We start from the raw sequence: 27,564 nt of genomic DNA on the forward strand, positions 1-27,564 counted from the left end.
GCACAGTGTTTGTCAGCTGTCAGAACCGGGGCAGGGGCTGGACAGGGCTGGGGCTGGACAGGGCTGGGCTGGGCTGGGCTGGACAGGACAGGCCCTGAATGGTCAGCAGCTGTCCAGCTCCAGAACAGGTGCAGTAGCAGGAGTCCAGGCAGGTGTGTCTCCCACCTGCAGCGTGAGCCCAAGGGCCGTCGGGCTGCCCCCCGCAGGCACGGCTGAACCCGGAGTGAGGGCTGGGTCTGTCTTCTCCTCCCTGCGGAGCACAGGGCTCGGCCACCGGTCTCCCCCGGGGAACTGCACCCCCACAACCCAGGGGCCCAGAGCCCTTCCCCACACCCCAGAAACACGGCACGCGGGACTTGGAACAAACCAGAGGACTTCCAGTTCGATTTCAATTTATTTTTTATTTTCAATGTTAAAAAAGGATCCCTGATCTCTTCTAAAAACCTCCAGCATGTCTGGGCCTGGCTTCTGAAACTCCAGCAGCGGCTCGGGCAGCAAGGCGGGGTGCAGCGAGGGCCGAGTGGGGCGCAGGCTAAGAGCTCCAGGCCGCGGGCACTCCCAGATACCCCAGCGCCCAGCGCAGGGCCACGCCTGCGGCCCCCAGGCCCAGCACAGCCAGGCCAGCCTGCAGCACAGCCGCGGGGGGGCGGGAGAAGCGCGCGGGGCCCATGGTGGCCAGCAGGGCGGCGCCCACGCTCAGGGTGAACGCCACGGACACCGCGGTGTTCAGCGCCACGATCTTGCCGAACTTGGCGAAGGGCGCGATGACGCAGAAGAACAGGGGCACCGTGGCGATCACCGTGGTGACGGCGCTGGAGATGATCGCCACGCCGACGTGATCGATCGCGGCCAGGGTCCTCCTCCGCCGCAGGGCGCCGGGGTCCTGCCGACAGACACAGACATCAGCCCCTGGGCAGCCCGCAGCCTCGCCCCAGTCCGCAGCTTCACACGCCGGAGCTACGCAGCAGCAACGCTGCATCGTGAATTAAAACTTGGGGGACCCGCCGCCGGACCCCAGCGTGGCCCTACCTGGCTGGGACTGGGGGGGACACTCTCCCCGGCCAGCAGGAAGCCCTCCACCAGGTGCAGGCAGTAATCCACAGAGGAGCCCACCAGGATGGACAGAGAGATGGCCTCCACGGCCCCCATCTCCCAGCCTGCCCAGTACATCGCCGCCACCACCAGGCACACCACGCCTGCGGGAAGGGCAGGAGAGAGGGAGACGCTGTAGTGAGAGGGAGACGCTGTAGTGAGAGGGAGACGCTGTAGGGAGAGGGCAGGAGAGAGGGAGACGCTGTAGAGAGAGAGAGAGAGAGGGAGACGCTGTAGAGAGAGAGAGGGAGACGCTGTAGAGAGAGAGAGAGGGAGACGCTGTAGAGAGAGAGAGGGAGACGCTTTAGGGAGAGGGCAGGAGAGAGGGAGACGCTGTAGTTAGAGGGAGACGCTGTAGTGAGAGGGCAGGAGAGAGGGAGACGCTGTAGAGAGAGAGAGGGAGACGCTGTAGAGAGAGAGAGAGGGAGACGCTGTAGAGAGAGAGAGGGAGACGCTGTAGGGAGAGGGCAGGAGAGAGGGAGACGCTGTAGAGAGAGAGAGAGAGAGGGAGACGCTGTAGAGAGAGGGCAGGAGAGAGGGAGACGCTGTAGAGAGAGAGAGGGAGACGCTTTAGTGAGAGGGCAGGAGAGAGGGAGACGCTGTAGAGAGAGAGAGGGAGACGCTTTAGTGAGAGGGCAGGAGAGAGGGAGACGCTGTAGAGAGAGAGAGGGAGACGGTTTAGGGAGAGGGCAGGAGAGAGGGAGACGCTGTAGTTAGAGGGAGACGCTGTAGTGAGAGGGCAGGAGAGAGGGAGACGCTGTAGAGAGAGAGAGGGAGACGCTTTAGGGAGAGGGCAGGAGAGAGGGAGACGCTGTAGTTAGAGGGAGACGCTGTAGTGAGAGGGCAGGAGAGAGGGAGACGCTGTAGAGAGAGAGAGGGAGACGCTTTAGGGAGAGGGCAGGAGAGAGGGAGACGCTGTAGTTAGAGGGAGACGCTGTAGTGAGAGGGAGACGCTGTAGGGAGAGGGCAGGAGAGAGGGAGACGCTGTAGAGAGAGAGAGGGAGACGCTTTAGGGAGAGGGCAGGAGAGAGGGAGACGCTGTAGAGAGAGAGAGGGAGACGCTGTAGAGAGAGGGCAGGAGAGAGGGAGACGCTGTAGAGAGAGAGAGGGAGACGCTTTAGTGAGAGGGCAGGAGAGAGGGAGACGCTGTAGAGAGAGAGAGGGAGACGCTTTAGGGAGAGGGCAGGAGAGAGGGAGACGCTGTAGTTAGAGGGAGACGCTGTAGTGAGAGGGCAGGAGAGAGGGAGACGCTGTAGAGAGAGAGAGGGAGACGCTTTAGGGAGAGGGCAGGAGAGAGGGAGACGCTGTAGTTAGAGGGAGACGCTGTAGTGAGAGGGCAGGAGAGAGGGAGACGCTGTAGAGAGAGAGAGGGAGACGCTTTAGGGAGAGGGCAGGAGAGAGGGAGACGCTGTAGTTAGAGGGAGACGCTGTAGTGAGAGGGCAGGAGAGAGGGAGACGCTGTAGAGAGAGAGAGGGAGACGCTGTAGAGAGAGGGCAGGAGAGAGGGAGACGCTGTAGAGAGAGAGAGGGAGACGCTTTAGGGAGAGGGCAGGAGAGAGGGAGACGCTGTAGAGAGAGAGAGGGAGACGCTTTAGGGAGAGGGCAGGAGAGAGGGAGACGCTGTAGAGAGAGAGAGGGAGACGCTGTAGAGAGAGAGAGGGAGACGCTTTAGTGAGAGGGCAGGAGAGAGGGAGACGCTGTAGAGAGAGAGAGGGAGACGCTTTAGGGAGAGGGCAGGAGAGAGGGAGACGCTGTAGTTAGAGGGAGACGCTGTAGTGAGAGGGCAGGAGAGAGGGAGACGCTGTAGAGAGAGAGAGGGAGACGCTTTAGGGAGAGGGCAGGAGAGAGGGAGACGCTGTAGTTAGAGGGAGACGCTGTAGTGAGAGGGCAGGAGAGAGGGAGACGCTGTAGAGAGAGAGAGGGAGACGCTGTAGAGAGAGGGCAGGAGAGAGGGAGACGCTGTAGAGAGAGAGAGGGAGACGCTTTAGGGAGAGGGCAGGAGAGAGGGAGACGCTGTAGAGAGAGAGAGGGAGACGCTTTAGGGAGAGGGCAGGAGAGAGGGAGACGCTGTAGAGAGAGAGAGGGAGACGCTGTAGAGAGAGAGAGGGAGACGCTTTAGTGAGAGGGCAGGAGAGAGGGAGACGCTGTAGAGAGAGAGAGGGAGACGCTTTAGGGAGAGGGCAGGAGAGAGGGAGACGCTGTAGTTAGAGGGAGACGCTGTAGTGAGAGGGCAGGAGAGAGGGAGACGCTGTAGAGAGAGAGAGGGAGACGCTTTAGGGAGAGGGCAGGAGAGAGGGAGACGCTGTAGTTAGAGGGAGACGCTGTAGTGAGAGGGCAGGAGAGAGGGAGACGCTGTAGAGAGAGAGAGGGAGACGCTGTGGTGAGAGGGCAGGAGAGAGGGAGACGCTGTAGTGAGAGAGAGGGAGACGCTGTAGAGAGAGGGCAGGAGAGAGGGAGACGCTGTACAGAGAGAGGGGGAGACGCTGTAGTGAGAGAGAGGGAGACGCTGTAGAGAGAGAGAGTCTAAGAGTATTTTTATTTCATGCGCAGAAGAGGAAAAGCCGTTTGCTCAAGCGTGTTGAAGGCGTTGCCAGGCTCAGGTGCGTTCTCACCCAGGATGGTCAGCAGCACGGGCAGCAGCAGCCGCAGGTGGGCGGTGAAGACCGACACGGCCGCAATGCAGATCGCCAGGGACAGCAGCAGGCTGTAGAGGGCGCTCTGCACACCTGTTCAGACGAAGGTGTCAACAGATTCAAGTCAAGACCTCTGTGCTGTGCAAAGTGTTGAACGTTTCTTTACCAGTAGCTCGGGAAGAGTGGGGGGGGACCATAGTCAGGCCAACAGACAGAGAAGTAGAGAGAACTGGGGGAGTGTAACAAGGACAGAGAGTAGACAACTTGCCCAGGATCTCCATGAAGATCTGCTTCCAGTGCTCGCAGGTCTGGAACCCGCGGCGCAGAGCAGAGGACTGTGGGAGTGCGGACAGCTGCTCCTGCAGGAAGGACTCCCACTGGAGGAAGTCGGACAGGGTCTGGAAGGAGGACTTCCCCTTGTAGGTGGTCTGAGGGGACAGAGAGGAGATGAGACTTGGACGATCAGAGGACAGGGGGGTTCCCCAATGATGACAGCGGGTGATTACAATGATCAATTCAAAACTTTTCAGAATGAAGGCTGGGCTTGTCTCAACATACTTGGGCTCCAAATGGAAACCCAGCTAAATCTGAACAGAAACTCCATCAAGAGCTGGAGAAACTCACAGACTCAAAGGCCATGGACACCCAGCGCACAGCGCCGTCCTGCAGCCCCAGGGCACCGTGGGAAAGCTGGCCGGGCAGCAGGCTGGGCTGCGGGAGAGACTGGCACTCGGGGTGCAGCAGGGGCAGGAGGGAGGACAGGCCGCTGCCTGAGAGAGAGGGGAGGGGCGTTAACAGACACTGTGCATCGGCGCCTCACTGGGCGAGAGCGCTGGAGGGCGTCGGTGTGCCCAGGGGCCGGTACCTGAGGGCAGGCACTGCGCTCCGCCAGGCTTCACCAGGTGGGAGTTACTGCCGATGGTCTTGCACAGCCTGCACAGGTGTCCGATCTCCCTGAAGAGGTCAAAGGTTGGGTCATAGATCACGCTGCCCTGTCAGGAGGAGGGGAGAGGCACTGTGACAGCGACAACACGGGCTGTTGGTCCTCCCCTGAGACCCGAGCCTGTGCCAGTACCTACCATGTCCCCAATGACGTGGTTACCGGTGTGGCGTGTGCGGTTCACTCCCAGGATCCCGAACACCACGAACACCATGGCCCCGGTGTCCACCAGGGGGCGCGCTGCGGGTCTGCCACACGCGCCGTTCTCACAGGGGTTGAAGCCGGAGGTGGCTGAGCCGACCGCCCCCTGCTGGTCTGGAAGCAGAGGTGCAAGAGGACGGTGTGAGGACGGTGTGAGGACAGCAGGAAGCTCGCGGGCTGGAGCGTCACTGGCTGAGACCCCTCAGCCCAGAGAGGCTCAGACAAGCGCCCCGCCCTGCGACTCCAGCCCCGGCCGCGCAGTTTGCAGGACCAGTCCAGCCCTCCTTCACGTTACTTCACTGGACGCACTGCTGGCTCGATGAGGTCACCCTGCCCACAGGCTGAAGATGGAGCCCCATGCGTTCGTGCAGTGTGTGCTCCATTTTCTTCTAATTCTGGATCAATTCCGGGTCATTTTAAAACGTACATTATTTAAAAAATCATTTAGTTCCCTTTTCCACCACTGCTGTCACTTTACCAGTGAGCAAACTGGAGGGACACACTGCCCCAGTCGGGCTCCCTGCAGGAACGCTGGGTTTGCACAGTAAACAGTACCCCTGCGTCCAGCGAGAGGGGGGGGGGGACGGTTCTGCTGCAGGTCAGGAGCGCTCCGGCCACACCCACCTCTGTCGACCGGCGTGTAGAAAGATCCTTTGGTGGGTCCGTCCGGCCCCGAGCTCAGCACGCAGCCAGGGGGCGCCGCACACACGCGGCTGTGGAAGGGGCTGCGGCGCAGCTGGGCGAAGTACAGCTTCCTGTGGGTCAAGGAGCAGGCCGGTCAGCACTCCGGCCAGGCCAGGCCAGGCCATGGGCAAGGCACAGCCCACTCCCCCACTCCCCCACTCCCAAAAATAAAGAGCAGGTGAAGAGCTTGGCTTCCTCTCCCTGCAAGCCTGCACACTCCTCCTCTCTCTCCCTCTCTCTCGCTCACCTGCTGTGCTGCTGCTCAGCCGAAGCCACATAGAAGCTGAACTCCGACCTCCAGCCCCTGCTGGGGTCGCAGGAGCGGGAGGTGATCATGCCGGCGGGGCGCGGCTGTCCGGCGGCGGCCACACACACGGTCAGCCGCGTGGTGAAGTTCCTGTGCGGACCGCCGAACGCCTGCAAGAGCAAGAGGCTCCCTGTCACTCTGCCCAGGCTGACCGGGAGATGCACAACACTCATCTGGACAGTGACGACCCCTCACGATTCTGTGACAGGGCTCTGCACAGGCTCCACGGATCGACCTTCTGCTCTGATGCTTCACTCAGGGTCTGTTTCACTATCGCATCGTGATTCGCGTGCTGCTCCGGAGGCTGTGACCCCACCTGGGGCTCAAGCAGGTGCGGCCCCGCGGCAGACGCTCACCTGAAAGGACGGCACCTCCCCGTTCCCAGGGGTCAGTGGTTTCCAAGGCAACGGCACGCTGGCGTTCAGGGAGAAGTGGTAGAGGGGCGGCCCGGCGCCGGCCTGCAGCTTCGACACGTAGACGGTGAGCAGGAGACCTGCTGGGGGCGAGACGGCTGCTCAGGCGCACATGCGATCAGAGACTCTAATGTTTTGGTCACTGAGTGTTATCTCAAACAGCTCTACTGCATGTAAAAATAAAACAGTTACAATGAAGAAAAAACATTTCCAAAATGTTCCCTGATCTCCAGCAGAGGACCCCAGAGCAGCACTGACCTGTGGTGACGTCAGTCGTGCCTGGCGGACCTGGCTTGAACGTCTGAGAGCCCGCGGTGCCCTGGCACTGGCTCTGGCTGTGCCTCCCAGAATTCCCAGCGCAGGGGCGGGCACTGCGAGGTAGGGAGTGGGGCTTTTCCAGGAACAGACCTGCCAGGGGAGAAAGGTGAAAGGTCCGAATGTCCAATCACATCTTCACACGACAGTACAGGCAGCTCAGCAGCACAGGCTTCTGGACAGAGAGGAAGATAATGCTTTGTGTCTCGTGTAACAAGTAAAAACAAAATATCTTGGTTCATAAAACTTATACTTTGTGACACTTCAGTTACTTCAAGTTGCAAGGTCCACATTGCTGAGGTTTAAGGATGGTCTCTGCACCTCTTTGAACCTCTGAGCCTCTTTGAAAGGCTACCCCGCCCTTTCCCAGTTAGCCCCTCCCCCTGCCCGCTGGTCCAGCCCCACCCCCTGCCCCGCCCACCCCATCCTGCCCCAGCTCACCTGAGCACATGTGGCAGGACAGGCCCTCCGCACTCAGGTTGCTGCGCAGGTCCAGAAGCGCCTGGATGTTGGTGTCGGGTCTGAAGAGCAGAGGAGCGCGGCTGGCAGGACGCAGCAGGGAGCAGAACCCGGCCGAGACCAGGAGCACCACCACGTACAGCCCTGAGAGAAACAGAACACACGTGAACCAACACGTACGGCCCTGAGAGAAACAGAACACACGTGAACCACCACGTACGGCCCTGAGAGAAACAGGACACACGTGAACCACCACGTACAGCCCTGAGAGAAACAGAACACACGTGAACCACCACGTACAGCCCTGAGAGAAACAGGACACACGTGAACCACCATGTACAGCCCTGAGAGAAACAGGACACACGTGAACCACCACGTACAGCCCTGAGAGAAACAGGACACACGTGAACCACCACGTACAGCCCTGAGAGAAACAGAACACACGTGAACCAACACGTACGGACTTGAGAGAAACAGAACACACGTGAACCACCACGTACAGCCCTGAGAGAAACAGAACACACGTGAACCAACACGTACGGCCCTGAGAGAAACAGAACACACGTGAACCACCACGTACGGCCCTGAGAGAAACAGAACACACGTGAACCAACACGTACAGCCCTGAGAGAAACAGAACACACGTGAACCACCACGTACGGCCCTGAGAGAAACAGAACACACGTGAACCACCACGTACAGCCCTGAGAGAAACAGAACACACGTGAACCACCACGTACGGCCCTGAGAGAAACAGAACACACGTGAACCAACACGTACGGCCCTGAGAGAAACAGAACACACGTGAACCACCACGTACAGCACTGAGAGAAACAGAACTCACGTGAACCACCACGTACAGCCCTGAGAGAAACAGAACACACGTAAACCACCACGTACGGCCCTGAGAGAAACAGAACACACGTGAACCAACACGTACGGCCCTGAGAGAAACAGAACACACGTGAACCACCACGTACAGCCCTGAGAGAAACAGAACACACGTGAACCAACACGTACGGCCCTGAGAGAAACAGAACACACGTGAACCACCACGTACAGCCCTGAGAGAAACAGAACTCACGTGAACCACCACGTACAGCCCTGAGAGAAACAGAACACACGTAAACCACCACGTACGGCCCTGAGAGAAACAGAACACACGTGAACCAACACGTACGGCCCTGAGAGAAACAGAACACACGTGAACCACCACGTACAGCCCTGAGAGAAACAGAACACACGTGAACCAACACGTACGGCCCTGAGAGAAACAGAACACACGTGAACCACCACGTACAGCCCTGAGAGAAACAGAACACACGTGAACCACCACGTACGGCCCTGAGAGAAACAGAACACACGTGAACCACCACGTACGGCCCTGAGAGAAACAGAACACACGTGAACCACCACGTACGGCCCTGAGAGAAACAGGCGTGTACAGGTCAGCTGCAGGTCACTGTGGAAAGACCGGGACGGAGAGGGAGAAAGAGCAGAGGTGAGTGCGTGATTGAGGAGTGGATCTGGAAGCCATCTCCCAAGCTCTGGGCACAGCCCCCAGCCAGTCAGGGATCTCTCTCTCACCCACAATGACATGTCGCCATTCCACAGCGGGCTGTGCCACCCAGCTCCTCAGCACCTCCTGCAGTCGGGAGCTCACCAGACCCATTCCCGTTGGGCCTGAGGAAGGTGCGTCAGTCTCCGCAGCCAGGGAGAGGAGAGGGACATCGGTGTCAGGCTCACAGGGGCCTGGGGGAGAAGGGAGAGAGATTGGAGATAAAAAGTGTGAAACATAGACAAGGAGGGTTACAGAGAGTGAGGTGCAGAGGCCCCATCCTCCAGCCCACCTGGCCCCGCCTGTACAGAACTTCAGCCCTCCTGACCCCGCCTCCACAGAACTTCAGCCCTCCTGACCCCGCCTCCAGAGAACTCCAGCCCTCCTGGCCCCGCCTCCACAGAACTCCAGTTCTCCTGGCCCCGCCTCCACAGAACTCCAGCCCTCCTGGCCCCGCCTCAACAGAACTCCAGCTCTCCTGGCCCCGCCTCCACAGAACTCCAGCCCTCCTGGCCCCGCCTCCACAGAACTCCAGCCCTCCTGGCCCCGCCTCCACAGAACTCCAGCTCTCCTGGCCCCGCCTCCACAGAACTCCAGCTCTCCTGGCCCCGCCTCCACAGAACTCCAGCCCTCCTGGCCCCGCCTCCACAGAACTCCAGCCCTCCTGGCCCCGCCTCCACAGAACTCCAGCCCTCCACAGAATTCCAGGCTCACCTGGCTCTGCCACAGACAGCAGAGGGATGTCATCATCCAGGTAGGAGAGAGTGGCGTTGCCAGGCCCAGGGAGCCGGGTCTCACGCTGAGATTGACAGCTGGGAGACAGGAGAGGGGAGAAAGAGGGGAGAGAGAACGCGACAGGGGTGAGGAAATTTACAAGTTACTAGTATTAACATTGTAAATCATCATAAAAAGTTAGTTAACAGTTACAGATTGAATTTTAATTGCTTTTGATGAATAAATTGCTGAATTTCATTGAGTTAAAGATTTGAATCTCTTCTGCTCTTATAAAGAGATGCTGTGCACATCGGGGGAGAGATGCACAGTCATGTTTCTCCACCAGAGGGAGCTGTCTCACCTGCTGCAGTTGTATTGAGTGGAGCCTGCGTGCTGTGTTAATCCGCAGGAAGTGCACTCAATTAGAATTACATGAATTACAAAACAGCATAAGGTGTTTAGCAAATAAGCAAATTAATTGATTCAATGAGGCCAGTTCAGAAGAATTACAAGAGCGGCCCTGCGGCTCTCTGGGAGCAGTGCAGAGATTGGAAGAGGGGCGTTGGGGGGCGGCGCTCGTACCGGCGCAGACAGGCCGTCTCCCGGGGCGACAGCCACCGGCTCCACACGCACAGCGCGGCCGGCAGCATGAGCAGGACCCACAGCCAGCAGCAGCTCACGACCAGCGCCATGAAGAGCCCGAAGTCGTGGACCGCCGGGATCTGATCCGGGGGGAAGAGACGGACACAGCTGACCGGTATCGCTTTTCAACACCCCACATGTGGACAAACAGCACCCACCCCCGCAGAAACACCAGTCTCTCATCGGAAATCTGCACCCCAATTCTCCAGTCCTCCCTCTCTCTCCCTCTTCCCCTCTCCCTCTCTGTTTCTGTGTCCCTCACTCCCTCTCTCTCCCTCTCTGTCTCTCTGTGTCCCTCTCTCCCTCTCCCTCTGTCCCTCTCTCCCTCTGTGTCCCTCTCTCCCTCTCCCTCTGTCTCTCTGTGTCCCTCTCTCTCTCTCTGTCCCTCTGTCCCTCTGTGTCCCTCTCTCCCTCTCCCTCTGTCCCTCTCTCCCTCTCCGTCCCTCTGTCCCTCTGTGTCCCTCTGTCCCGCCCCCTGGAGCCCGTACCTGTGAGAAGGTGTTGGCGGCGTAGGCGGCGGCCGTGGTGAAGGAGGTGAGGAATGTGGCCCTGCCAGCCGTCTGCACCGTGTGAACCATGCGCTGCCCAGGCTGGCGCAGGTGCCCGGCCTGCTGGAACGTGTTGATGAACACGAAGACGTCGTCCACCCCTGCGACCCGAAGGAGGTGACAGTGAGCGTGATGCGCCAAGGCCACATCAGAGCCCACAGCAAGGAGAAATAAAGGGCTTACGCACAGCAGCAAGGTGCTCGTTTACTACAGCGAACCTGTATGAGCGACACTTTAGAGCAGAGTCTGCAAATGGAGCTGATGTCGGATTTATTACCCGTGATGCAGAAAGAGTATCAACACAGTGCTCGTGCCCCAGCACCACCTGAGCTCTGCGTGTTGTTAAATGCTTGTTAGACACAGGGTCTCGGCCAAGACCGGTCCGCTCGCACACGGGCTTCTGGAGACCCAGGAGATGGGCCAAGAGGGAGCACCAGCTGCTACAGGTTCCCCCGGGCACGCGGGTGGGGCTCACCGATGCCGATGATGACAAATGCAGCCACTCCGTTCAGGATTCCCAGGTACCGCACCCCGAACCCCACATGGTACAGGAACAGCGCAACCAGGCAGCTCAGGCCTATACTGGCCAGGCCGAAGAAGGACAGGAACACTGTGGGCAACAGAGCGCTTCAGAAACACAGACAAGCTGCCTACCCACTCAACAAGCACTCAAGCAGAACATCTGCTCACACACCTGAGCAGGTACAGTATAATCACACCACACAACTGGGCAGGTACAGTATAATCACACCACACACCTGAGCAGGTACAGAATAAATACACCACACAACTGGGCAGGTACAGAATAAACACACCACACAACTGGGCAGGTACAGTATAATCACACCACACACCTGAGCAGGTACAGTATAAACACACCACACACCTGAGCAGGTACAGTATAATCACACCACACACCTGAGCAGGTACAGAATAAACACAACACACAACTGGGCAGGTACAGTATAATCACACACACACCTGAGCAGGTACAGAATAAACACAACACACAACTGGGCAGGTACAGTATAATCACACCACACACCTGAGCAGGTACAGAATAAACACACCACACACCTGAGCAGGTACAGTATAATCACACCACACACCTGAGCAGGTACAGAATAAACACAACACACAACTGGGCAGGTACAGTATAATCACACCACACACCTGAGCAGGTACAGAATAAACACAACACACAACTGGGCAGGTACAGTATAATCACACACACACCTGAGCAGGTACAGAATAAACACACCACACACCTGAGCAGGTACAGTATAATCACACCACACACCTGAGCAGGTACAGAATAAACACACCACACAACTGGGCAGGTACAGTATAATCACACCACACACCTGAGCAGGTACAGAATAAACACACCACACAACTGGGCAGGTACAGAATAAACACACCACACAACTGGGCAGGTACAGTATAATCACACCACACACCTGAGCAGGTACAGAATAAACACACCACACAACTGGGCAGGTACAGTATAATCACACCACACACCTGAGCAGGTACAGAATAAACACACCACACAACTGGGCAGGTACAGTATAATCACACCACACTCCTGGACAGGTACAGTATAAATACACCTGTGATATCACAGTGACAAGGGGCAGGGCTGGGCTGTGCCAGGGTCAGGGCAGGGGGCAGGTCTGGGCTGTGCCAGGGGCAGGTCTGGGCTGTTCCAGGGGCAGGGCAGGGGGCAGGGCTGGGCTGTGCCAGGGGCAGGTCTGGGCTGTTCCAGGGTCAGGGCAGGGGGCAGGTCTGGGCTGTGCCAGGGGCAGGTCTGGGCTGTTCCAGGGTCAGGGCAGGGGGCAGGTCTGGGCTGTGCCAGGGGCAGGTCTGGGCTGTTCCAGGGGCAGGGCAGGGGGCAGGGCTGGGCTGTGCCAGGGGCAGGTCTGGGCTGTTCCAGGGTCAGGGCAGGGGGCAGGTCTGGGCTGTGCCAGGGGCAGGTCTGGGCTGTTCCAGGGTCAGGGCAGGGGGCAGGTCTGGGCTGTGCCAGGGGCAGGTCTGGGCTGTTCCAGGGGCAGGGCAGGGGGCAGGGCTGGGCTGTGCCAGGGGCAGGTCTGGGCTGTTCCAGGGTCAGGGCAGGGGGCAGGTCTGGGCTGTGCCAGGGGCAGGTCTGGGCTGTTCCAGGGTCAGGGCAGGGGGCAGGGCTGGGCTGTGCCAGCCCACTCGGCGAAGGAGTGGCACCTGAGAAGGAGGTGAGGATGTAGACCAGCGCGGCGATGCAGGCCCCGCTCGCCAGCGCCAGCAGCATGTCTCTGTGGAAGGTGCGCCTCACCTCGTAGTCGAACAGGTCTGTGCCTCCGTACAGCACCTTCACCTGACTGAGAGACAGAGCGAGACAGAGACAGAAGCACAGGGAGGGTTAGGCATTACTGCTCCTTTAAAGCCACGCTGGGGTGCGTATCCATACTCATCCATACCTGAACCCTAAAACTAAAGACATGTCAAGGCAGCGCCCCCCCCGTGCCGGCCTGGCCAGCCCTGACCTGGTGGACTGCTGGGCCAGCATGTCAGCGTAGGTGATGACGAACTGGCGGAACCGGCGGCGCTGCTCGTCGGGCCGGTCCTGCAGGGAGAGGAAGGAGGGCAGGGGCGCCCCGAAGTGCAGCTCGCTGCGCAGGAGGGAGCTGCGCAGGGTCTCCGCCGTGAGACTCTCGTCCACATACCAGTAAAACTCCGGGTGAGTGATGGCCAGCCGCAGAGCTCCTGCCGACAGACAGGGGGAGCAGTGAGTACGGCGGGGACACAGAGAGAGAGACAGGACTGATACTGACAGCTGAGACACAGAGAGAGAGACAGGACTGAGCACTGACAGCTGAGACACAGAGAGAGAGACAGGACTGTACTGACAGCTGAGACAGAGAGGGAGACAAGACTGATACTGACAGCTGAGACACAGAGAGGGAGACAGGACTGATACTGACAGCTGAGACACAGAGAGGGAGACAGGACTGATACTGACAGCTGAGACACAGAGAGAGAGACAGGACCGAGCACTGACAGCTGAGACACAGAGAGAGAGACAGGACTGAGCACTGACAGCTGAGACACAGAGAGAGAGACAGGACTGTACTGACAGCTGAGACAGAGAGGGAGACAAGACTGATACTGACAGCTGAGACACAGAGAGAGAGACAGGACTGAGCACTGACAGCTGAGACACAGAGAGAGAGACAGGACTGAGCACTGACAGCTGAGACACAGAGAGAGAGACAGGACTGTACTGACAGCTGAGACAGAGAGGGAGACAAGACTGATACTGACAGCTGAGACACAGAGAGAGAGACAGGACTGAGCACTGACAGCTGAGACACAGAGAGAGAGACAGGACTGAGCACTGACAGCTGAGACACAGAGCCAGAGACAGGACTGATACTGACAGCTGAGACACACAGAGAGAGAGACAGGACTGATACTGACAGCTGAGACACAGAGAGGGAGACAGGACTGATACTGACAGCTGAGACACAGAGCGAGAGACAGGACTGATACTGACAGCTGAGACACACAGAGAGAGAGACAGTACCGCAGCACAGCACTGTAGGGGGTCTCCAGGGGCCCCCGGGGGCCCCCGGCCGGCTCTGCCTGCTGCTCACCCTGGATGTCGGCCAGGTCGGGCCCCATGCCGTCGTAGTAGATCCTGCCCCCGCGCGCGGTGGGGAAGAGGTAGGAGAGCAGCGAGCTGGGCGGGGAGCAGTACGAGAAGGGCCCCAGCGGGGGGTCTCTCAGGACCTCTGGGGGTTTCCAGCAGAACTGCCGGAACTGGGGGTGCTCCATCACGCGGCGCTCCACGGCGTGGATAGTCCGCAGTCGCTCCGGGGTGAAGATGTTGGGGTCCCCTTCCCCCTGCGCCACGAACACCAGCTCCATCCGCCAGTGCGCGTGGCTCTGCGTGTACGAGGGGATGACGAACTCCCCGTGCGGGTAGGCTCCGCGGGGTACCCTGGGGCGCACCCCATCTCCCTCCTCCTCGCTCTGTCTGTCTCTCTGGGGGCGATCGGGGGCCAGAGCCTTCCTCTCCGAGCCGGAGCCTCCCTCTGCTTGGCCTGGGCAGGGTCCAGCTCTGGGTCCAGCTCTGTCTAAACGGACCAGTTTCCTCACCCCCTCTGGCACTGGGAGAGTTCCTTTGACCCCACTGCAATTAACACTATCTCTACCCCCACTGAAGCCCGTCACACGCTGTCCACTCCCTGCTGGGGCACCTCTCCTGTCACTCAAAACCACTCTTCCCTCTGAGGCTCCTGAAGCTCCTGAGGATCCCCCTTCAGCTGCTCCTCCTCCACCTGACATCCCGCCCCCCTGCGCAGCCCCTCCCCTCTGCCTCTGCAGGTGCTGCAGCAGGAGGTCCCTGAGGGCCTGGGCGGTATAGCCGTCCACATCGCGCCTGCTGCGCCCCCAGGACCCCAGCTCCGCCTTGAGGGCCAGGGTGAGGGCGTCGAACCGCTCGGAGGAGGTGTGGCCACGCACTTCGAAGGCACTGTAGGACAGGTCGATGTCCAGGGGAGGGCATCGCAGGAACATGAAGGCGGAGAGAGCGCAGGGCAGCAGGACGCCCAGGGCTAGGACCAGGCAGCACGCCCACGGGCGCGTGTACACCCAGCCGACTGCCCCCCACACCCAGCGGCTGCTCCCCGCTGCTCTGGGGGGCACGGTCCCGGGGCTGCCCCCCTCCTCCTCCTCCCCCTCCACCCCCTCATCTTCCTCGTCTTCCTCCTCCTCCGGCCAGTCTGACTGCAACATCGAGGGGTCGTCTTCGGAGTCCATGGCCAGCCCTGCGACACAGCGAGACAGACATCAGCTGCGGCCCCCCCCCGGACGCAGAGAGGCTCCGGGGGGAAGGAGCTCTACAGCTGTGCCCGACTCTGCGGGGCAGAAAGCCTCATGCCGTGAAACAGGAAGTGAAGTCGTTCTGCCGAGCAGAGAGAGGGAGACAAGACCAGCAGCTAGCGGCTCCAGGTTTGAGATGCCACAGATGTGCTACTGACACATGCAGCTGCTCGGCCGTCAATCCCAATAACAGGCCCTTTCCTTGGGAGGACACGCACAGACGTCCCCCCCCCGGGAGGGGGCAGCTGTGCCCCGCCCTGCCCGGGACGAACCCACCCGTGAGGAGAGGGAGAGGTCAGCGTGTCCGACCCTGGCGCGCGGGCGAGCTCGCGCTCTCGCTCCGGTGATCTGAGGTGTCCTTGACAGACAATCAGGCTCGCCTCGAGATAAAGGCATGCCGTGCTCTATCTGCAGAGCGCGTGGGCTGCTCCCGAGAGCAACACTGAGCAACACTGAGCAACACTGAGCAACCCTCCGAAGGGCTGGGGAGCTGCCTCCTCCATCACAGGGCTGAGACCGCTACGCCAGACGTGCATGAGCGCCGCACACGCCTCACACACTGCACACGCCGCACACGCCTCACACACTGCACACGCCGCATAGAATCTACTGAGCCCTGCTTCAGAGAGGGGAGCCTGGTGCTCGTGCCGCCGAAGCCGATACCCCAGCTACTACCACCTACTAAACAGGCTAGCTGGGCCGAATGGTGCCCTCTGAACTGTAAGTGTTCTTACATTCTTAACATCTAACATATATAGAAAACTGTATCTGGTATAGAGACTGGGGTACTGTAGGACTGAGACACACATAACTCAATACAGCCTGTTATAGAGACTGGGGTACTGTAGGGCTGAGACACACATAACTCAATACAGCCTGTTATAGAGACTGGGGTACTGTAGGGCTGAGACACACATAACTCAATACAGCCTGTTATAGAGACTGGGGTACTGTAGGACTGAGACACACATAACTCAATACAGCCTGTTATAGAGACTGGGGTACTGTAGGGCTGAGACACACATAACTCAATACAGCCTGTTATAGAGACTGGGGTACTGTAGGGCTGAGACACACATAACTCAATACAGCCTGTTATAGAGACTGGGGTACTGTAGGGCTGAGACACACATAACTCAATACAGCTGTTATAGAGACTGGGGTACTGTAGGACTGAGACACACATAACTCAATACAGCCTGTTATAGAGACTGGGGTACTGTAGGACTGAGACACACATAACTCAATACAGCCTGTTAAAGAGACTGGGGTACTGTAGGGCTGAGACACACATAACTCAATACAGCCTGTTATAGAGACTGGGGTACTGTAGGGCTGAGACACACATAACTCAATACAGCCTGTTATAGAGACTGGGGTACTGTAGGGCTGAGACACACATAACTCAATACAGCCTGTTATAGAGACTGGGGTACTGTAGGACTGAGACACACATAACTCAATACAGCCTGTTATAGAGACTGGGGTACTGTAGGGCTGAGACACACATAACTCAATACAGCCTGTTATAGAGACTGGGGTACTGTAGGGCTGAGACACACATAACTCAATACAGCCTGTTATAGAGACTGGGGTACTGTAGGGCTGAGACACACATAACTCAATACAGCCTGTTATAGAGACTGGGGTACTGTAGGGCTGAGACACACATAACTCAATACAGCCTGTTATAGAGACTGGGGTACTGTAGGGCTGAGACACACATAACTCAATACAGCCTGTTATAGAGACTGGGGTACTGTAGGACTGAGACACACATAGCTCAATACAGCCTGTTAAAGAAAGGAATAAATTCTGTCCATCTGAAGTCTCCTCTATAGTTAATCATTTATTACTGAAATGATCCTCAGCACGCAGGTCATTTAAGCAAATCAGATTCAATTCATGAATGGCCTAGCCGTGACCCAGAGAGCGGCTGGCAGAGCCCTGTGCCCTCGCCCCCTGCCCGCGCCGGGACACCGACACACTCAGAGTTTAAGTGAATAATGACAGGCTGAGCAAGCAGTTTGCACAGGGGGTCAGGGGAGGAGCTCTCTCTGGGGGGGGGGGGGTGTACTGTTACCTTGACAACAGCCAGGGGTGGCTTGAAACGTCATTCTCCCCCACCCCCCCCCAAACATCCTCTGCTCAGCACCCTCATATAATATGTATTTCTGTCCCCTCTGCTGCCCCAGAAATTGAATTTTGTGCAAACTCACAGAGCGAGGTGGACAGTTTTTAAAGGAGCATTAATCTCAATTGAGCCCAGGCAGGAGAGCAGCCATGTAAGGCACAGGGGGGTCAGGGGGACGCACACAGAGCCAGGAGCAGAGAGAGGAGGACAGAGGGTTCGGGGACGGGAGAGAGGGGGAGAACATCAGCAGGCTCATGTGAGCTCTGATCTCCTGTCTGAGCTGCACCAATGAGTCTGAACACTGATCCCAGTGAATCTCCCACTGCCTGACAGCCGGATCCACTCCAGGCGTGACAGTTCAATACAGCCCCACACTGCCCCACACAGCTCCACACAACTCCACACAACTCCACACAGCCCCACACTGCCCCACACTGCCCCACACAGCCCCACACTGCCCCACACAGCTCCACACAGCCCCACACAGCCCCACACTGCCCCACACTGCCCCACACAGCCCCACACACCCCCACACTGCCCCACACAGCCCCACACAACTCCACACAGCCCCACACAGCCCCACACAGCCCCACACTGCCCCACACAGCTCCACACAACTCCACACAGCCCCACACAGCCCCACACTGCTCCACACTGCCCCACACAGACCCACACAGACCCACACTGCTCCACTCAGCCCCACACAGACCCACACTGCTCCACACAGCCCCACACAGCCCCACACTGCCCCACACAGCTCCACACAGCCCCACACTGCCCCACACTGCCCCACACTGTCCCACACAGCTCCGCAGTGTCCCACACAGACCCACACTGCCCCACACAGCCCCACACTGTCCCACACAGCTCCGCAGTGTCCCACACAGCCCCACACAGCCCCACACTGCCCCACACAGCCCCACACTGCCCCACACAGCCCCACACTGCCCCACACAGCCCCACACTGCCCCACACAGACCCACACAGACCCACACTGCTCCACTCAGCCCCACACAGACCCACACTGCTCCACACAGCCCCACACTGCCCCACACTGCCCCACACAGCCCCACACTGCCCCACACAGCTCCACACAGCTCCGCAGTGTCCCACACAGACCCACACTGCTCCACTCAGCCCCACACAGACCCACACTGCTCCACACAGCCCCACACAGCCCCACACTGCCCCACACAGCCCCACACTGCCCCACACAGCTCCACACAGCTCCGCAGTGTCCCACACAGACCCACACTGCTCCACTCAGCCCCACACAGACCCACACAGCTCCACACAGCTCCATACAGCCCCACACAGCCCCACACTGCTCCACACTGCCCCACACAGACCCACACAGACCCACACAGCTCCACTCAGCCCCACACAGCCCCACACTGCTCCACACTGCCCCACACTGCTCCACACAGCCCCACACTGTCCCACACAGCTCCGCAGTGTCCCACACAGCCCCACACTGATCCACACTGCCCCACACAGACCCACACTGCTCCACACTGCTCCACACATCCCCACACTGTCCCACACAGCTCCGCAGTGTCCCACACAGACCCACACTGATCCACACTGCCCCACACTGATCCACACTGATCCACACAGCTCCACACAGCTCCACACAGCCCCACACTGTCCCACACAGCTCCGCAGTGTCCCACACAGCCCCACACTGATCCACACAGCCCCACACTGCTCCACACTGTCCCACACAGCTCCACACTGCTCCACACTGACCCACCCACACTGCCCAACACTGCCTCACACCTGGAGAGCCTCTGTCTGCTCCTCCGCCGCCTGTGCACACTGGAGCCAGGGCAATGCTGCTGAGAGGGACACACTGACCCCTCAGAGAGAGGGACACAGGGTGGACAGGGCGAGGGTGGAGGGCGGGTCCACCCTGTGTCCGGCACAGAGCAGTCCCCCTGCCAGCTCAGAGCCGCGCGGGCTGTGTGTTTACTCAGCCCCCAGGGACAGACAGGAAGAGCTGATGATGGGACCGATAATCACAGCGGCGGAGGAATTCAAACCGGGGCTGTAATACAGAGCAAGAAGTCACCGGGGGCGCAGGACTGAGTCTGACAGCCGGCTAGTCCACGCTCTTCACGCGCGAGTCACTCAGCCCGCGACACCCCACTCCACGCCCCGTCCCCAGCGAGACCGGGGTGTCCTACCTGTGCAGGACGGGGCGCTCAGGTACGCGGGAGCTGCCCGGCAGCGGGGTCCCGGACTCTCGAGCTCTGCCAGTCGGTCAGTCAGTCGGCGGCCCCCCCTCGCTCCTCGCTCCTCGGACCCCGGACCCCGGGTTTCTGCACCGGCTCAGCGGGGGTCCCGACTCCGGCGCAGCGCCGCTGTTGTCGAGGCGACGGACGTGCGCGGGCGCGTGTCTGGGCGGCCGGCTGCTCGGCGGCGCTTTGTTCGAGCGGCGCTCCGGACCGGCGCACAGGCTGGGGAGGGAGGCGGGGGGAGTCCGGGCCGGTGCGCCCACCCCGGGCTGCGGGGGGCGGATGCCGAGGGGGGGGCAACGGGCCCCGCCCTGACGCCAGAAGTGGCTGTGGGGCGTGAGGAATGGCGTGGGACGGGTCGTACCAAAGAAACCAGGTGTCTGTGGTGACAGGAGAGAATGGCGACCCCCCTCCTCTCTTCAGTGGGTAGCGTTGGTACAGTCTAACCAGCCCTGACAGATCCGGGGCTCCCAGAGAGCGAGAGCGAGAGAAAGGAGAAATAAAGGGGAGACGGGGAAAAGCAGGAGAAGAGCGGAAAGATGAGAGACAGAGCACGGGGGAGGAGGGAGGGCGAACACAACGGAAGCACGTTTAATCAGCGGTCTGCGCGCTGATGGCGCCGCGGCTCTTCGGCACGTCAGCACCGGAGCTGTCCGCTCTCACCCGGGGCTCAAAGAGACCCGCACGGCCGCCGGGCCCGGACCGTCTCCTGGGCTCCTGGGCGCCCGTCCCGGGGCAGGACAGCGGCTCCGGGCCGTGTGTTGGGCGGTATCGGTGGGGCAGTCCCCTCTCTCTCTTTCTGTTTCTGTCTTCACTCCACGGGAGGTGAAAGCAGACCCTCAACAACGATCTGTAACACGTCTGCATCTAGAAGAAGTTCCCATCTTGAGTACATCCCCGTATCTAATTGTCAGGAGTCAGGGCGATACACACAAACAGAAACAGACGGTCCACACACAGACAGGTACAGAAATAGGCTGTGTACTGTGAAACTGCCAGAGGAACAGCGTGTCACTGTGCCAGTGCGTCAGTGGAACAGTGTGTCACCGTGCCAGTGCGTCAGTGGAACAGTGTGTCACCGTGCCAGTGTGTCAGTGGAACAGTGTGTCACCGTGCCAGTGCGTCAGTGGAACAGTGTGTCACCGTGCCAGTGTGTCAGTGGAACAGTGTGTCACTGTGCCAGTGTGTCAGTGGAACAGTATGTCACTGTGCCGGTGTATCAGTGTGTCATTCTCTGCTTCACAAGAACTAAGGGACCAGGACCGAGCACCACACTGTGTACAAGAGCATCAGGATGCAAGAACACGAGATGGCAGGAGGCTGGAGGCCATGACTGCCTGTCACACCTCTCTCCCCCAGGATCACAGCTCTGGGAGCGACAGGCGTTATAACAGCACTAGCTCACTGTGGTGGCTTGTCACCTGATTTTCTAAAAGTCTAAAATTTACACCTTTTTAATCAGTTTTAAGCTCTGAAGCTTAAAACGTTCAAATTCCGGGACAATATAAAATTCATAAATCAGAAATCCTCAAGTTGTAATGTGACACTATAGGTGCTGTTTTTAATGCTAGGATTAACACCGTACTCGCACAGTTAAAGTTTCAATCAGACGAGCCCGCGGGTCTCTGGCGGAGAGCATGTTCTGTCCCGGTCCGGCACGCCGCCCCTCATCCTGCTGCCCGAACCGCGGTGTGCCCCCCCCCGGCAGGAGTCCCGCGCCTGGCCCGATCGATGAGCTGTCTCCAGTGCGCACAGCTTCACCGCCCTGTGCTGCGGAGTCAGCTCCACTCGGTGGTCACATGCTGTAAATTCTTCTCACCTACTCATTCAAAATGAATCAAATTTCTCTCTGTCCCTCTTCCTCCTCCTCTCCCATCCCCCCTCCCCATCCTTTCCTCTCTCTTCTCTGGATCCCTCTCCTCAGCTCGGATCTCTCCTCTCCAGCTCCTGTCCCTGTGGGATGGGCACGCACAGATTGGCAAAGGCAGCCCCAGATGTGGGGATGAATGTTTAATGGCCATCTATGAATATTAACACTCTGCTCCACGGAAAGGTTAGCCCGTCATCTCCCTAATGTAATCACTTAGGCTGCCTGTTAGCCCAAGTGTTTTAATCACCTGCCAGTGAGAGGGGAGAGGGGGGGAGATGAGGTGAGGAGGTTAAAACCTCAGGAGTCTCCCCCAGCAACACAGCCCTGCCTGCAGGCTTCAAATAGAGGGAAGTTAACTGCTTCATCTGATGTGAAAACTGGAGCAGGAGAATGCCTGAGGAAGCTCATCATCGGACAGTCACAGACGTCACATCAAGCACAGAACATCCTGGAGAGACGGGCTCTCTGCTCCTCAGGCTGTGAGAGAGGACCCTGGGCTGCAGCTCCTGCAGGACTGTGGGAGCTGTTCTGGTTCTGGCAGGAGTGGGAATTCTGGGACTAGATCCACTACTTAAGAGAAGAATTCTTGTCTAATCTCCCTCTCCTTTCCACCAGCCCCTCTCTCTCCTGTCATTCCTCCCCCCATGTCTCTAGTAAGAACAGCCCCAGCAGTAATACTGACAAACTCCGCTCCAATCAGTATATCAGGTCCAATAATTATTCACTAATTATGGCCTCGGCGCCTCTCCTCCTGGCACAGCCGGGCAGCTGGTGGCTGGGCGATTGCAGTGCCTGAGGTGTGGCGTGTGTGCCAGCTGATTTCATCAGGAGTGTCTCTGCTTTCCGGATAAGAGCAGTCAGTTAAGTCAGGGGTCCCCTTGTCCTGGGGACCACGTTCCTACAGGTTTTGCATCATTTTAATGACAGAAAATGAACACACTGCAGGTACAGTCTCCCACTGAGCCCACGTGATGATTCAGTACCACAGCGAAGCTGAAAAGACAAGTTGGAGTGAATCATCTTCACAAATAAAACACGGACTTAAAAAAGTTGTAATTACTAAGCAGAAAACTTGTGCAGTCGGCTCACCGCCCAACACCGCCCTCCCGTGGTAGCGGCGGAGTACTACAACCCCGCTGGATTCCAGCGCCGTCCGAAAGAAGGAAAGAGCGCTTTCTTCGAGTTTCTCAGCGTCCTCTGAGCTTTTCATAAATGAATCAGACAATGAAACACGCACACCTCAGTGATATTTGTGCAAGCAGCATTTTATTTTATGTGGCCATACAGAATTGCAGCACACTTGTGTGCAGGAATTTCAGACTGCATCTCCAGAGTACCAAGTGTCCCCTGGGTTTTGTTCCAGATTCAAAAATTAAGCTAATTATTTCTCAGTTAGACATTTGTAGGATTGTCTTGCCTTCTACAACAATCTATGTTTTTGAAATGTTCACTCACTTCAATAAAGGTGAAGTTGACCTATAAACCTCCTCAGGGTTTGTGAGAAGGATCATCTTTACAGGGTTCATGAAGTACAGTAACGAGACTCACTGAGCTACATCACTGAGAGCGCAGGTAGAGCACAGGGGGCGAGCCCCAAACCCTCTGGCTGTGTAGCAGAGTGTAAGCAGGAGCTCTTCTGCCTCTGCACAGGCCTCCTCGCAGCCCCACTGCAGGCTGGCGGCATTGACACAAGCCGAGCTGCAGCACTGCTGTGCGCCAGCAGAGGGCGCCGTCGGGACTCCTTCGCCCAGGGTTTTGAATTTGCTTATCCCAAAAAACCTTTAAGCACAATCTGCATAATTCTGCTTTAACAAACACGTCTGTATGGTGCATTGAGCCCCATCTTACCCGCTATGTGAAAAACTGTATGCAGAGCTACTCTATTCCACACATCTACTACAGATACCTGTCTAAATAGCATATAACAGAGCACTTGCAAGTATATATTATTATATTAATATAAAGTCCCATGCTACAGTGTGCAGTAGTTATATTAGTGTACAGAACTGTTCTATTTCAAAGCCCACTACAGCCTACAGCTCAGCGGTCAGCCGTCAGCGGTCAGCGGTCCAGCGCCCTCAGGGCTGCACTGTCACAGAGCTGCCGGTCACCCTCACGCCGAACCAGCCCTCCCAGTATTTGGTATCCTGGCCGCCGTGCTCAAAGGAGATGTAGCGCACACCAGGGCCGTAGTCTGTGAAAGTGTGGGTCACCTGGGAGGCAGACAGGAGAGAGGGGCACCCACAGAGACGCTGTGACTCCGAGTGGAGGTCAGACGGCAAGGCAGAGAGAAGGAGATAGAGTGTGCATGAATGTGTGTGTGTGTGTGCGGTGTAGCAGTGTGTGTGTCCAGTGTGGGTCTGTGTGAGGTGAAGCAGTGTGTGTGTCTGTGTCTGTGAACAGTGCAGCAGTGTGTGTGTGTGTGTGTGTGTGTGTGTGTGTGTGTGTGTGTGTGTGTGTGTGTGTAGCAGTGTGTGTGTAGCAGTGTGTGTGTGTGTGTAGCAGTGTGTGTGTAGCAGTGTGTGTGTGTGTGTAGCAGTGTGTGTGTGTGTCTTCATGTGCACACTGTACCTTTTTCCAGGAGCAGTCGTCACAGTCGGGGTCAAGGGTCACTTCACCGGGTTTGAACTCGGCGATCACCTCATGATTCTCGTCCAGCAAACAGACGTTGAGCTCGTAAGTGCAGCCGCAGTCCGTCCGTCCCGAATACCTGCTCACACATCCCCACCGTTACTGACAGCATCACAGCAGCAGGAGGCTCGGGTTCATTATGGGGTGGTAAACAGACAGAGAGGTCAGAAACCAGCATTGATTACAGGCCACAGGCCGAACCCAGGAGCCAGTGTGCCAGCCATCACAACGTGAGCAGGGAGCCTCACCAGTCTTCCACCTCGATGGCAGGCTGGGCGTCCAGCTCTTCAGGGCTGTACTCCTCTGCCAGCAGGTCCACCTCCTGCTTCTTCAGACACCGCCTGCAGGAGAGGCAGGGCCGTCACGTCTCTCTCCCCCTGCCCCCCGAGCCCCCCCCCCTTCCTCCCTCACTCACTCGAAGGAGGTGACGAAGAACGTCTTCACCGCCTCGTCACAGAAAGCGCTCCCACAGTCCCCAGGCATCTCCTCCACCCGCCACTCGTTGCCGCCGTTCTCCGTGATCTCCCAGAATTCCATCTGCCCTGAGAGAGACAGAGAGCCGTGCGCAAGCTCACTGGTCAGGCTGGCAGAGCCCGAGAACAGGGCGAGACGCAGCCCCTGCCTCATCGCCTCACCACCTCACTGCCTCACTGGTCAGGCTGGCAGAGCCCGAGAACAGGGCGAGACGCAGCCCCTGCCTCATCGCCTCACCACCTCACTGCCTCACTGGTCAGGCTGGCAGAGCCCGAGAACAGGGCGAGACGCAGCCCCTGTCTCATCGTCTCACTGCCTCACTGGTCAGGCTGGCAGAGCCCGAGAACAGGGCGAGACGCAGCCCCTGTCTCATCGTCTCACTGCCTCACTGGTCAGGCTGGCAGAGCCCGAGAACAGGGCGAGACGCAGCCCCTGCCTCACCACCTCACTGCCTCACTGGTCACGCTGGCAGAGCCCGAGAACAGGGCGAGACGCAGCCCCTGTCTCATCGTCTCACTGCCTCACTGGTCAGGCTGGCAGAGCCCGAGAACAGGGCGAGACGCAGCCCCTGTCTCATCGTCTCACTGCCTCACTGGTCAGGCTGGCAGAGCCCGAGAACAGGGCGAGACGCAGCCCCTGCCTCATCGCCTCACCACCTCACTGCCTCACTGGTCAGGCTGGCAGAGCCCGAGAACAGGGCGAGACGCAGCCCCTGCCTCATCGCCTCACCACCTCACTGCCTCACTGGTCAGTCTGGCAGAGCCCGAGAACAGGGCGAGACGCAGCCCCTGCCTCACCACCTCACTGCCTCACTGGTCACGCTGGCAGAGCCCGAGAACAGGGCGAGACGCAGCCCCTGTCTCATCGTCTCACTGCCTCACTGGTCAGGCTGGCAGAGCCCGAGAACAGGGCGAGACGCAGCCCCTGTCTCATCGTCTCACTGCCTCACTGGTCAGGCTGGCAGAGCCCGAGAACAGGGCGAGACGCAGCCCCTGTCTCATCGTCTCACTGCCTCACTGGTCACGCTGGCAGAGCCCGAGAACAGGGCGAGACGCAGCCCCTGTCTCATCGTCTCACTGCCTCACTGGTCAGGCTGGCAGAGCCCGAGAACAGGGCGAGACGCAGCCCCTGTCTCATCGTCTCACTGCCTCACTGGTCAGGCTGGCAGAGCCCGAGAACAGGGCGAGACGCAGCCCCTGTCTCATCGTCTCACTGCCTCACTGGTCAGGCTGGCAGAGCCCGAGAACAGGGCGAGACGCAGCCCCTGTCTCATCGTCTCACTGCCTCACTGGTCAGGCTGGCAGAGCCCGAGAACAGGGCGAGACGCAGCCCCTGTCTCATCGTCTCACTGCCTCACTGGTCAGGCTGGCAGAGCCCGAGAACAGGGCGAGACGCAGCCCCTGTCTCAGACCTCACTGCCTCACTGCAGGAGTTTGAAGCTCCAGTTCAACATTTTATTGCCATAACAACTAGTGGCACAGAATCTGGTTTGGTGAGCTCAAACAATTGAAGACAAACAGTACAAATGTACAACATAAAGGTCAAAGAGTATTGTGAATTAACATCATGAGGCACCATGAAAGACTGATACTAAATAAATTGGAATGTGTAGTTGGAATTTATTGAGAAAGTAAAAGTAAATTATTTTTAAATGAGGAATTTGATATTTTAATATTGCTAAAATTACAACAAGAAAATTATCTGCAATGACAGCTCGATTACTGTTACATCAGAGTCGCAAGGTGGTGGTGAAACAGACCGACCACATCTCATTATGCAATTACTTAACGAGGTGCTGGGCTCTTACCTTCCCCACAGGGATTCTTCAGCAGGTTCCTCTTCTCCATTTCTCGGTCCCAAGCTCCTCCCTCACCGCTGCACACAGCTCACCCAGGGACAGCCGAATCTTCCTCCTGTCCAACACACACACTCAGCTTGCTAGGCCTCACACTGTGTCCAGGACCCGAACAAGTAGTCTCTCCAATATCAGTCCTGCTTCTCAAATGGCAAAAGAAGGAGAGTCTGCTTTTCTGGAGCGGAACAGAGACACCAGAGCCATGTTTGATCCAGCTCCCACACAGACATAACAAAGCACCTTTTTTTTGTTATGTAGCTTTAAAAACTTAAAAGCAGATTGTCTCCTGGACATTCCTTACCGGCTTTGATGACTCACGCAGTTAACCTGCCTGTCTCTCTGTGAGCTGTGCTCAGCGCTCCTCTCTGCAGTCTACTGTGACTGGAGTTCTGCAGAGCTGCACTCGGATACTCTAGACCACACTGGCACTCAGCAAAATCAATCAACCGGTGGACGTTGTGCTGACTCACACGAGACGCTGGCTGGCTCCGATGCGCTCCGTCCCAGAGGGGGCCTCATGAAACCCCCCAGCGCCATGCCCTCACGCTGCACTGCAGACACAGGCGTGGCCAGAGCCAGCCTCTCCCCCTCCTCGCCTGACAGCGCCGATCAGTCTCACGGTCTCCCTGCAGCTTGCAGCCGAATTCCACCCCCTTCCCTCTCTCCCTCCAGCTCAAACTGTTCACCCCACCCCCTCAGCTCTGCTGTTGTCCTCCATTCGGACCAGAGCGCCCAGCCACACACACAACGACAATCCCGACACTCCTACACAAAGGCACACACTTCACCTGCTACACGACCTCCGGGCAGGTCCCATGCAAACGCATCCCAGCAGCAGGCGGGTTAGTTAGGGAAATCAGTCAGAGTGGTGCAGACAGCAGCTCCGCGTCAGGACATACAGCTGCAGCCCTGGTCAGTCATCTGACAGGAGAACAACACCCTCTGCATAACAAGGCTGCTGACGTGCGGTGCGGACAGGGCGAGTTCTTGTGTTAAT

General features: G+C 58.3%; 2 protein-coding genes across 6 annotated transcripts; both read right to left on the minus strand.

Annotated features, from left to right (window-relative positions):
- Positions 1-381: 381 nt before the first annotated feature.
- Positions 382-20,090, minus strand: disp3 (dispatched RND transporter family member 3). 2 transcript variants are annotated; one of them, XM_088617065.1, is made up of 21 exons: positions 19,687-20,090; positions 14,136-15,311; positions 13,026-13,245; positions 12,724-12,860; positions 10,982-11,116; positions 10,447-10,607; positions 9,899-10,038; positions 9,317-9,414; positions 8,632-8,796; positions 7,027-7,188; positions 6,529-6,678; positions 6,214-6,353; positions 5,798-5,967; positions 5,491-5,621; positions 4,805-4,980; positions 4,591-4,717; positions 4,350-4,495; positions 3,994-4,153; positions 3,705-3,818; positions 1,030-1,196; positions 382-883 (listed from the first exon to the last, which is right to left on the minus strand). In XM_088617065.1, the coding sequence occupies exons 2-21, from the start codon at positions 15,301-15,303 to the stop codon at positions 533-535; spliced, it is 4,218 nt and encodes a 1,405-aa protein (XP_088473191.1). In that variant the 5' UTR covers positions 15,304-15,311; positions 19,687-20,090; the 3' UTR covers positions 382-532. The 2 variants fall into 2 exon arrangements, with proteins under 2 accessions (XP_088473191.1, XP_088473192.1); XM_088617066.1 differs by having other exon boundaries at positions 6,214-6,350; positions 19,687-20,089.
- Positions 20,091-22,854: 2,764 nt separating this feature from the next.
- On the minus strand, positions 22,855-27,561 carry fbxo2 (F-box protein 2). 4 transcript variants are annotated; one of them, XM_088616806.1, is made up of 6 exons: positions 27,356-27,561; positions 26,520-26,625; positions 24,654-24,780; positions 24,487-24,579; positions 24,179-24,317; positions 22,855-23,820 (listed from the first exon to the last, which is right to left on the minus strand). In XM_088616806.1, the coding sequence occupies exons 2-6, from the start codon at positions 26,557-26,559 to the stop codon at positions 23,686-23,688; spliced, it is 534 nt and encodes a 177-aa protein (XP_088472932.1). In that variant the 5' UTR covers positions 26,560-26,625; positions 27,356-27,561; the 3' UTR covers positions 22,855-23,685. The 4 variants fall into 4 exon arrangements, with proteins under 4 accessions (XP_088472932.1, XP_088472933.1, XP_088472931.1 ...); XM_088616807.1 differs by lacking the exon at positions 27,356-27,561 and adding an exon at positions 27,038-27,245; XM_088616805.1 differs by lacking the exon at positions 27,356-27,561 and adding an exon at positions 26,869-27,244.
- Between the last annotated feature and the right edge of the window lie 3 nt (positions 27,562-27,564).

The sequence above is a fragment of the Lepisosteus platostomus genome, chromosome 23 (genome assembly GCF_059453375.1).
Source record: "Lepisosteus platostomus isolate fLepPlt1 chromosome 23, fLepPlt1.hap1, whole genome shotgun sequence".
Taxonomy (NCBI): Eukaryota; Metazoa; Chordata; class Actinopteri; order Semionotiformes; family Lepisosteidae; genus Lepisosteus; species Lepisosteus platostomus.

Bases quoted from the DNA above. Each gene is read 5' to 3' on its own strand.
- disp3 (XM_088617065.1), bottom strand. From the start codon at position 15,303: ATGGACTCCGAAGACGACCCCTCGATGTTGCAGTCAGACTGGCCGGAG. The intron at 11,117-12,723 runs GTGCCACTCCTT...TGTTGCCCACAG, and splicing joins CATCCTCACCTCCTTCTCAG to TGTTCCTGTCCTTCTTCGGC. The intron at 4,496-4,590 runs GTACCGGCCCCT...CCTCTCTCTCAG, and splicing joins AGCGCAGTGCCTGCCCTCAG to GCAGCGGCCTGTCCTCCCTC.
- fbxo2 (XM_088616806.1), bottom strand. From the start codon at position 26,559: ATGGAGAAGAGGAACCTGCTGAAGAATCCCTGTGGGGAAG. The intron at 24,580-24,653 runs GTGAGTGAGGGA...CCTCTCCTGCAG, and splicing joins TTCTTCGTCACCTCCTTCGA to GCGGTGTCTGAAGAAGCAGG. The intron at 24,318-24,486 runs GTGAGGCTCCCT...ATGTGTGAGCAG, and splicing joins GCCATCGAGGTGGAAGACTG to GTATTCGGGACGGACGGACT.